Genomic DNA, 11612 nt, shown 5'->3' with positions numbered 1-11612 from the left:
AAAATAAATAACCACAAAGTTAGTGCTTCATTTATAAACTTTTTATAGAAGATAACTCTGTTTACTTCCCATTATAATCGGGGCCCTGTTGGTCGTAAAATGAACGTGGCAGTGCAAAGTCATTAAAGTAATATTAAAATTTTATTAGTTGTTGACATAAGTTGTATTCGTTATTTTCCAAGGACATAACAAAAAAATATGTTAGCATCTAATACTAATAATTACAATTATTATAAAAGTAACTGAATTTAGTAGTTAGTAACTATGAAAAACAGGATTATAAGTAGTATTTTTTTCATTGCAAAAACAATTATTATTAACATAAGCCCTGTTTGCTTTTACAAAATCCTACTACATAATTAGTAAAAATTAAAGTAATCTGCCAAATCTAAACCAATTTTTGAAGGCATATTGTCAATGGATTATTTATTGTAACGAGAGGCAAAAAGTTGCTAGTACGCCGACACAGATTTCTAATAAGTTGGAGTAAGTTTATAAACGTATTTTTTTAATTTTCCGCTGAATTTTTAAAAATATTGGATAAACTTTCTTTTAGTGTGCCACTCTACGTTTTTTCACTTGCACAAAAGTTTTTTTTTATATCAAACATAACGGTGAAAATCTGCAATTAGTTTAATATCCTACAAGAAAATGTTCATTAGCATAGTTAATCTTAAGAACTAATTTATATAAATCAGCAAAAGCTTTTAGATTATTCAAATAAATACACAGAAGGCACAATGAACATTGAGTAGTTAGAGTATACAATAATTTATTAAGTATTATCATAAATATAAATAGGTTTTTTTTTATACAAATAAGTTTTGATATAATATTTATGCTTGATTATAAATATATTTTAAATATATTTTTAATATATATAATATATTCAGAAGAAACTAGGTATTTTAAAATTTCATGAGATAAGTAGTAACTTTTCTAATTATTCTACGTTTATTTGAAATTCTTCCTGCCAGTGCCTAAATAATAAGATTAAATGAAGTATAATATGCGTAGACACAATTATTCTCTGTTTTACTTTTTTTTATTTCAATGGCAAATTTTTCATGTTGTTTTTAAAATATTAGTTACTCAGAATTTTTTATGTATTTTTTCTGCATCTTTTATGCTGTAGCTTCATGTCCGGGTATGGGTTCCTCCGTTGGAATCCTAGAACAATATAATTGTTTTTTTTTTTTTTTTAATAAATAATTTTGTATACTAAGTAAAATAACGTTCTCTGTATGCAAAATATAATATATCAGGGTATTAGAAGCAAACTTGGAAATCTCCATTGAAGGCGTTAGTGAGATATTTGCGAAAAACTTTGAAAAAAGAATTGTGAGATTTTTCACAATCTCAATGGAGAATGCTAAGTTTACGTTGTCAAGTATTATGATTAAAATCTGTTTTAGTAAGATTTAGAGACGGTTTTGAATTACGCTATTATTAAGGTTGTTAGGTAGGTTTTTATGTATGGTTTATTTTGGTATCAATAACTAATTTTGCGAAGTGGGATTTTTTATTTATTCATTTTATCTCTGATCTCAAATATCTGCTATGTGAAGGTGATGTGATCAGTCTTACTTTTCAGGTGCCAGTCCAGGTCCATAATAGATTAAAGATATTTTATTTAACCAACACGACGTAATTATTATACAAAAAATTAAAATAACTTAGTGGCTCATTAAGTTAGGAAGAAAATGAACTGAAAGCTTATTAAACTACATTGCAAAGTAGGTAATATTCATATTAACCACGACAATTTAAACACTATACAATACAAAGACAAGAAGGATAAAATTTACTAACACATATTTATATATATCATCATCATCACTCCCTTTCCGCACCTAATGGTGCATGGGCACTGCATTAGTACACCTAACGCAGCGTATCTTGATCATTTTTGTTACATGAAGATAAGGTTATCAATCTTACGCTTCAGGTACCAGTCCAGGGACTATGAAATATTATATTGTAAAAACAACTTTTTAAATAAATATTTCATGTCAACAATGTCGAGAATCGAACCCGAGACCTTTTGTATGGTAGGCTAACGCGCTGACCATTACACCACGATATATATAAATGTATGTATGTGTATGTAAGGGTGTGTATGTAAGGGTGTGTATGCATATAATGTAGGAAGTAAGTACAACTAACTTTGCATTAATAACCGATGAACCGGAGATTCAGTCTGTTTGTATAATATACTCATATAAATGTCTATTTATTTTTCATTTTGCTGAATTTTTGTGCTTAACAATGTGTGCCTATGTAAAATTTACAAACCTGAAATGCATCTTTTTTTTATTACTTTTCTTCTATACTTCACTCTTTTACTGTAAATTTTTTTTTTTTTTTTTTACTATGCAATACTTTTACTGAGTTTAACCATAACAATAAACTATGTTTTATTTATATAACTTTGTATTTAACTTTAATTTTGTACGAATTGGCTACGGCCGTTAGTTATAATTAAACATAAATTAATAAATAATATGTAGATATTTAAATAAATATATATGTTAGTCAGCCTTAGCACGGGTCTTCTCCTACTAGGCATTAGTTTATAATATATATTTTTTAAAATCAAAAAATCTATCAATAAACTAATATATTTTGCAACGGTACAATAATACACCTTATGTTATAAGCGTTGTGGAAAAACAAAATTGAAACAATAATAACAAGAATTTAATAATGAAAAAAATGTATTAACCTGTCATAACAGTGCTAAGTGGGTGTGGGTTGAGTAACTTTCTTCCTGCAGCAGCAAGATAAACAGCGTAACTTGGCATCATCACCAACCTGTGAAATAATCATAATATAAGTTATACAGCTATTACTTTTGTGAAAAAAAATCTAGACAGCCTCTTAGGTGCAAACTGGCTGTACACGATTTCAATTTCAATTTCTTTATTTTATTCGTTTATGTTCATTACAAAAATTTTTCAAGGCAAACATAACACGAAAAAAATTATACTTAAATTTAAATATACAAAGATGGTAAAATAAAAATACCCAGCAATTATAGAAAAAGGATGCTATCCTCTCTGAACTTTTTTTCACTAATATGAAAGATGTCGATATCCGAAGAGATATGGTTGAGTAATTGCTCTTCCTCCTGGCATTACCATCGGCAGGTTGGTTCTGCAAGCAGGAAGATAAAACAGCTTAGGCTGCCTATGTCTAAGGTAGTCATTAGGAGCGTAAAGAAAAATACTCTCCATCACACCTATGTTGATCGTAATACCACGGATTCATCTGAAAAAATACATAAGCAAGTATGCATTTCTTATTTTCTCCAAACTATTGTAGTGAAGCATTCCCAGTATGAAGCTAGACAGGTACAGCCACGGATAGTTTTCGCACTCCCTTGAGTAAAGATACCTCAGAAATTTCTTCTGAACCATCTCCAGCATAACAGAGTACTTCAATTCGTGAGGCGCCCAGATCAGAGATCCTCACTCAAGTCTGCTTCGCATCAATGAGTTGTAAAGAAGCCTAAGAAAACGAGAATTCAAGAACACCTTAGCTGTTAGACGATAGACCCATCGAACAGATCATAAAGTTTAAGCACCTAGGAGTGGAGATATTTAGTTGCAGCGATCTGAATAATGATGTCAAATAACAGATTAATAAAACAGTAGTAGCAGTTATTTCCGGATGCCCGAGGGACACTGTTTAGGACAATGAACATATGCTGGTGGAAAGCAAAGTCAGAATCATAGAATCACAATAGTCCAGAAACCGCATGCGCGCATCAAATCCGGCTAAACTACTCACATATTAGTAGTTTTACGTGTTGGCCATTAAATACTCTATAGACGTGGCTTAGTACGCAACTGCCGATTTAAATTCAACTATGCCGTGTTGTGTCGTTTACAAGTGTCAAAATACTGCTGGGATTAAAAGGGCATACGGTTGGATCACATTTAACGTGTAAGAAGCGAATTCACAAGTAATATTATTTAAGAATTCTATTATTTTACCATCTCTCAGATTGTTAAATAAAAGTACGTGTACATTTTATTAGTATTGCCAGGGTAGTCTAATTTTTTACCCGGCTTTAGTGTAATATTAAACGGTATTAATTTAAACTTATAATATTAGAAATCAAACACTGATTTGAGTCTACTGAACACTTTATTTTATTTTTACAAATATAAAAAATATAAAAACAAAAATTTCGTGACGATTGTTTCGCCTTGTTAGGGCATTTTCAAACGAATGTTATTAATTTACTTAATTACTAAATTATTATTTAATGACTTTTTACGTTTGCCATTAGGCAAGTTTTTTTTGGCAATTTTGCCATTATTTTTTAAAAAGTACCTGTTTTTTTTTATAAACCAGTTAGTAAAATATTTTTTGTTGTAAAATACAACATAACGTAACACAAAATTATCTTATATTTGGGAATATTGTTCACGGTCTAGTAACATTACGGGGCCACTTCACGCATGCGCGCGGGCGGGATGTCAGGTAGAGGAGGGAGTTTTGGACATAGTACGATATATAAAAACTTGGTTCTACGCGCCTTCTGGTATATTATAATTCTATGGTCAGAATATATTTATTTATATATATTTTTTTTAAAGAAATATTTGCGTTCTTATAATTTACGAGGGCCATTTTCAATGAGTTGTAAATAACTCACTATTAGAAAATGGAAATCAAGTTGGGGTAGAGTGGGATTCGAACCACGGATCTTTGATCCGTGAGTCCGAGACACTAGCCACGGGACCACAACCCGATTCTGCATCCGACCAGATCCATAATGACTTACGGGATCGAAGCGAGAGCAGTGGCCTTACTCTGTAAGTATTTCGTTTCGTAAATTTAATCTTATCGTATGAGAGGGAACGAGAGCGTACTACTTCGTACTAAATACGCGCTTTAAAAGTGTTTTCTTCGGCCGCGAGAGCGTTCGGAATAGCAACACAGATACTGTTCTAACGAAACATCTTAGAACTTCCGAAATGAAAACGTTGCGACCCATCGTAGGTCGAACCCTCAGAGATAGGATACCATTTGAAGAGATTCGCCGAACTTACAGCAAAGAGGAAATTGTGAGATGAAGTGGGCAGAGAAGACGATCCTGGAAAGACCACGTTGAGATAATTCTTAACAGAAAGACGCCGACCACCAGGACGATCGCCAAAGAGGCGGAGGGAAAGTTGGACGTCTGCATCGCTGGATCAAGACTAATATCCATTCAAACAGATCGCAAGATCTATAGAAAGTAGAAAACTTATAAATTATACTGTGTTTTTTTATACTGGAGTTGCAATATAGCTGGCAGCTCCCGTGATGTAATGGCCATTATTTTTTAAGTCTGGGTGTTCAGTACTGTAATAATTAACCGCTGTAATTAAGCCTCCTTGCATGTGTGGTTAAAATAAAATTATAAATACGCATTCATCTTTTCTGTATTCAGGCGGGTGAAGACTACCGTTTTTAGTGTAAAATAGAACCAGAACCTTAGCTGGTGTTTTCGACTCGATGACTGCTTTAAGTGGAAAATTGGGCGCGGAAAGGTGGATAATGATGATGGTGATAAATATGTATACTATTCATTTGCATATTATTAAAAAAATAATTTTAAGTAAAAATTATTCATGCTGTAGAAGTTAATTATGTACCTTAGAGGATAAAACACGGGAGTCCATTTTTTGCCATTTTGAAGTTAAAAATGCAGAAATTATCGAAATAAGCTATTCTATACGTGTATAAAATGCCGAAGTCTACGTTCGTAGACCAACCAATATATTATATTAGTATGTGTGTACTAGAGGTGTTGAAATTGAAACAATCGTTCATCAGAAACAGCTAAAACAGCTTCACTACAGAAATGAAAAAATAAAAGAAACTGCTTCCAGAAACTGTTTCTAAAAATAAACAGTTAAAAACAACGTGGGAAAAACTGAGGATTAATTTATTTTTCTGAAATTGTTTCAGCACTTGCTTGTTCCAGATTTTTTGTCAACGCTAACCTAAACTGTTTGTCTGTAGAAAACGTTTTAATAGTAGTTTAATTTGTGAAACAGTAACCGTTACTGCTACTCATATCTAGTGTGTACTAGGGAGGATATAAGTTTTACCTTTTTTAAAGTTTTCTAAAAACACGAAGAAAGAAGCATCTATCATTATCAAGCCATCTAAAATCATTATTTGTACAATGTAATAGTCAACACAAATTTTTTTTCTTTTCATTTTTATGCGGCACAACATTTGTTATGAGTCATACGTATTTTTTTTATAGTTTCAATGTTTCTCCTATCTGATCGAAATATAGATAATTACCTTAACAGATCTATTGATGATGCATAATGTGGTGAATGAGATGACGAAAAGAATACTCGGTACGAGGACAGCTATCATCAGCTCTCGCCATGTTTGCTTCAAGTCAAATCTCGCCAGCACCAACGAAGGGTCGTTCTGAAAATTTATTGTTAAATAAAATAAGTTATTATTAAAAAAATGTACGGGTAGTAAAAATGTCTTAGATTATTCTTCCGGTTTTCAGATTTTGTATTTTGTTCGATCAAAAAAGGAAAGCAATAAATGAAACCAACGTGAAGTACAAACACACTTTTGTTAAATGCAAACAGTAACCTATAATTTAATTTTAACACCGCCAGGTATGTAGGCAATTATCTTTTTAAATTTTACACAAAAATAATTTACTTCTACAATAAGGAAGTGCGGGGATTTTTTTCCGTATTTTTATTTGTTAATTAACACTATCAAACTAAGGTATTTAAAAAATAATTTATTTATTGTTTTATCATCACCATGACTTTTAAAAGTTATGTAATTTTGAAATTACTCCACCCGTAACGTCTCTTGTTATCGTCGGTGAGTTGTTCTGATATTTAAAAAGTGAACCCCGTACATATGAAAACACGCTAAACATGGCTTCCCGGAAGCTGCTGTTTTTAAGAGCCGTTTTTTATTTTTTTAAATTAAATATTTTTTTGGAAAAAGAACAGAAGCTATTCCGCTATTTTGATAAAATTTATTTGATGTTCAAACGTGTATCTTGGAAAATATTGGTCCAAAGAAAAAAAAGTTATTACGATTTTTAAGTAAATTTTATTTTCTCAGACTTTTGTTGAGAAAATAAAATTTACTTAAAAACTTTTGACTTCTCTCAATTTTTTTCTATAAAATCTACAGGGACGTAATTATACACAAAAAACTGATTTTAAGCACCATTTTTTCAAAATGGTGGCATGAGTGGTGGTCGTTCAAGGTCACAAACTAAAGGTTTTACTTTGGACCCTATGTCCACCAATCCTGTTAAGTTTTAAAACATAATAACCTTTTTAAAAAAAAAAAATGAAAAAGTACATACCGAATGACCTTGAACGTCCCATACTTATAATAAATCTCAACAACCACTCGATGGATCTAAACCTCGTTTTCACAGTCAAGTAAAGTGCCCTAAAACAAAGCTACTCGTATTTGTAATATTTTTGATAAATAAAAATTGGTACGTCAAATTCGTTTCTTACCGAAAAATACCGAAAAATACCGTATTAAAATACGGTAAACCGAAATCTGGTAAAATTCCCGTAAAATACCGCGGTAATTTTACCGCCTTGCATCTCTAGTCCTGACTAGCACCTGAAACGTAAGACTGATCGTTTTACCTCCATGCAACAAAAATAATCAAGATACATTGCGTTTGGTGTACCAATACAGTATCCTATGCACTATTAGATGTGAAAATGGAATGGTGATGACAATTCAACTTACAGCTGCCCATTTTAGTCCTGAGCCGGTATTCTGTCTCAATTTCGTTTCGTAAGTTCGTTCGTTTCTCACATATCCATCTCACTCTAACGAAATTAAAATCGTATTTTGCCCTCGTTCCCGCTCAAACGATTTGAATAAATCTACGAAACTAATTCGTACTACCTGTTGTATGTAGATTCGTAATATTTGATATTCGTTTCTGTCCGACTGGTGGTTAGAGGTCTAAACGAAATATTTATTTAAAATGTTTCATACTCTCAAAGTAATAATGCGTAACCTAGAAAGAAGCCCTATCACTTTGTTTCATAGAACGCAAGCGATGTTGGTTTGTTGGTTAGCAACCAATTGGTGACCATTTTGTTTTATTTGGCAACATAAACATAACGGTTCGATCGGATGCTTTTGTAGCTGTGCTTGGCTTTGTTTGTAAATAACTTGGATATATACGTTATAATAAATAAAAATCGACTATGGTGAATTGCAGTATGTTTGGTTGCAGCAGTAGGAGCGTCAAAGTGTTAAAGGAATCAGTTTTCGCAGGTAATTGATTCCGAATATTTTCCCATGATTTACATTGATTTTTGGCATTTATTGTCCCGACACGTGTATTATGTTGCTTAAAAACTTTCTTTATATCAACATATTTACTTCAGATACTATTTTTTCTCAATTTAGGGGATAATTTGTGAACTAAAATATATTTACTGTCGATAATGACAGTTGATTATGGGCAATATTTCAGGCCGCACTAGGCATCCATATAAAGTTTCAGTTTTTATCGAGTAGAGGTCGATTAAATTCTTACTCGAAAATAGCATCGTTAACCTTGAAATCGCATCTAAAATGACGTGTCCAAATTTCAGGCCGCTACGACTCGCCATTTCGGAGATGTGACGGACAATCAAACAAACTCAACACAGGACTTTGGTTTAACGGAGTTGGGATTTATGTATCAATGAATATATGTATAGACAAAGTTATAATAACTTTCACGGCGAAAATAGCAAAATACTTTTGTCAATTAAAAAAAGCGTGCGTAACATTTAAAAAGTCGAAAAAGCGATGAGAAGCGCGCGGCCCAAACAGTGAAGCCAAACCAAAAAACGTCCCGTCAGGCGTAGCAACCTCACAAAACCAAAATTAGCCAGCATCTACTTACTTATGATTATTCTAGCTAAAATACATCGAAACAAACTATTGGCTCAACCAGGGGATTTAAATAGGAATCTCTTTGATGAATTTTCAAGCATTTTTCAGGCAGCCCATAGAGTTAGGACTTTTATCCCAAAAATTGTAAATTAAATATATTTCTGTAAATAAATAAATAGTCGCAATGTACTTGACGCACCATTATGTTCAGACAAAATAATAATAATAAAGTTTTAACGATCGTTTTAATATTTCATTTCATAATGAGATCTCGTAATTAGTTTTTTTACTACCCTCCCATTCCTACTCCATTTAATTGGTATTGACATCCGAAATTCCATTCGCCGTATTTCGAGGGTGGATCGTTTTATTATTTATTTACAGTAAACTTTATAGCGTGACATGGCGTGACCTTTTTCCAAAATAAGTCTCCAGCTAAATAGTATGCCTGGAAGGGAGAACGCATTGTCCATTCAAGCTAGACAGTTTAATTTTTCTCCCTAAAAATGTAAAATAATACATGAAAACACGACACGTTCTTTTTTTCTTAATGGTGGTTAAGTAACGAATTTCGGAAGTCTGATCTTGTGGAAAGTTTATAAACACAGAATAATTTGTTACTTATTTTGAGTAATATTTTAAACATTGTTTTTCTGTCACTCTCTGGCAAATGCCTCCTCGATATTGCCTAACTAAAATCGAGAAAATTCACGTTTGGCTGTTTGTTTCCGCACCCCAAAACGGAACCTTTTTGATTGTTTTTTTTAAAAGAAAAAGTAACAGAATAAAATTTTCTGTGTCGGTATTTTTTACATTTTACAAAATTATTCATCATGTTTGTATTTCGCACATCCGAAGATGGCAGGTGAAACTGGGCGCTTTTTTGGGTTTTTGGATGGTCGTAACTCCCATAACCCATAAGAAACAATTTATCAAAAAAACAATAGACACGCAAATATCCATATTGTGTAAGAATTTTTTTTCTCTAGTGCCATAATTCAGGGAGAAGATACGGGAATACGTTTAATTTTTCGATATAACATATTTTTTAAATTTCACGGATTTGTAATGCCAAATTGCTATGGTTTATTACGGTGTTAGAACGGCAATTAGGGAAATAATGACATTCCATTCATGGAATTAATTAAATTAGCAAGTTTAGTAAGTACTTTTAGAAGATTTTACTGCCATAGCGTTTAAATATCTAAAAACTATTAGATAAATTCATGTCAGCCGAAATAAATAATGCATTTATTTTTTTTAAATGTCTGGCGTACTTGAATTCTTATTCGATTTAGGCGACAGTAAAAAAACGTCGCGTGTCTAAATTGAATTGTTGGGGCTTGTCAAATTACCAACTCTATTAAGTGAAGTGTAGTGTAAATGAAATTGAAGACTTTTAATATTCCACAATATCATAATCAGTCACAGAACTTTAGTAGAATTTTCAGTTTTCAATATAATTTTTTAAATTAAACAAATGCATTATTCACTCGTTTAATTATTTTTATTGAAATGTATGATTTCGGTAATCTTTTAAATGCTAAAATTTATGGTGCGTTGGGGAACGTAGCAATATGCATTTTATTACTCTTCAGTCGTTTAAAACAATATGTATTAATCAAGAATTGTAATTTACATAGGTGCCTAAATATTAAAACTTGGTTTCCATTTGTGTTAAGTTATTATATATTTTATAATGAGAATGAAACTCGAATCTCTGATCCGAAGTTCGTAATATTACCGTTACACCACAGTTTACATCATAACAAATATTAGATATGTCCAACTATTCGTTTTTTTTTTTCTTATAAAGGTTTATTAAAAATAACTAATTTCATGAAATACATCGGTTATCGAACATTTGATTTACGAAATATTTTCCAGGCCAGCCAAACAATATTTTCCAAGGATGTAAATTTTCTTCGCTCCCAAGCATTAAAAGGTTTATTCTAGTTTTGTTGACTTAGTTGTTCCATTTTTCTTGAAGAAGCACTAGTCACTTTTACCGGCAAAGTGTCGGAATACTGTGCAAACAGAAAGGCCGATAGTGGAATCTGCTAGCCATTATCTACAGGTCCCCGTCAAGCCCCCGCTACGCCATACCTCACCCACATTGTTTTATATTTTATTTGTCCCAGAATAATAATAAACATGACATCGCAATTGGTTTTAAAAACATTATTTCGAATATTTGATTTTAAATACAAATTAATAGTAGATCAAAAAAAGCATAATACAAGTACACGCACAGACAATCGTCAGATGGGTGAAAGATAATGCAGTCCCTAGCTCAAATATTCCCAAAACAACTAACCTACATACTTTCAGATGCCAATAGTATTTTTAATATTTAAAAAAGTCCTCCACTATACAGAGTAGATAGGAAGTAACTGCCACCAAAAGCAAAAGGGCAGCTTTTTGACAAAAAGTAAGATTTCATAATCTTGATTACAAGAAATTACGAACTATTTGATAAATGGCAATGAGCAGTAAAAAAAATATTTCAGTACGTAAAACTATTTAATGTTATTTACGTTTTTAAGCAATTACACAATATCTTGAGATTCATATGCAAAACCTAATGTAGATATGACACACATAGGTTTTATGCTTTAGAAGCAATTAACATACCTATTGCGTTTTTACTTATGTGTAAGGTGTATGGTTTTTACTTATGTGTTTGGACTTGG

General features: G+C 31.8%; 1 protein-coding gene across 1 annotated transcript in view; it reads right to left on the bottom strand.

Annotated features, from left to right (window-relative positions):
• Positions 1 to 891: 891 nt before the first annotated feature.
• The window catches only part of Teh4 (tipE homolog 4 phospholipid transfer protein), a 44850-nt gene continuing 34129 nt past the window's right edge, over positions 892 to 11612 (bottom strand). Inside the window, exons 7-9 of the mRNA XM_088239050.1 lie at positions 6313 to 6447; positions 2726 to 2814; positions 892 to 1170 (exon numbers count right to left, since the gene is read on the bottom strand). Coding sequence (XP_088095176.1) covers positions 2740 to 2814; positions 6313 to 6447 — 210 coding nt within the window. The 3' untranslated portion in view covers positions 892 to 1170; positions 2726 to 2739. The remainder of the gene's footprint in view (positions 1171 to 2725; positions 2815 to 6312; positions 6448 to 11612) is intronic.

The sequence above is a fragment of the Micrasema longulum genome, unplaced genomic scaffold (genome assembly GCF_059751315.1).
Source record: "Micrasema longulum isolate JH-2025_06_02 unplaced genomic scaffold, ASM5975131v1 h1tg002046l, whole genome shotgun sequence".
Classification (NCBI taxonomy): domain Eukaryota; kingdom Metazoa; phylum Arthropoda; class Insecta; order Trichoptera; family Brachycentridae; genus Micrasema; species Micrasema longulum.
The sequence above is the reverse complement of the archived record's forward strand: the minus strand, read 5'-3'. Positions and strand labels throughout refer to the sequence as shown.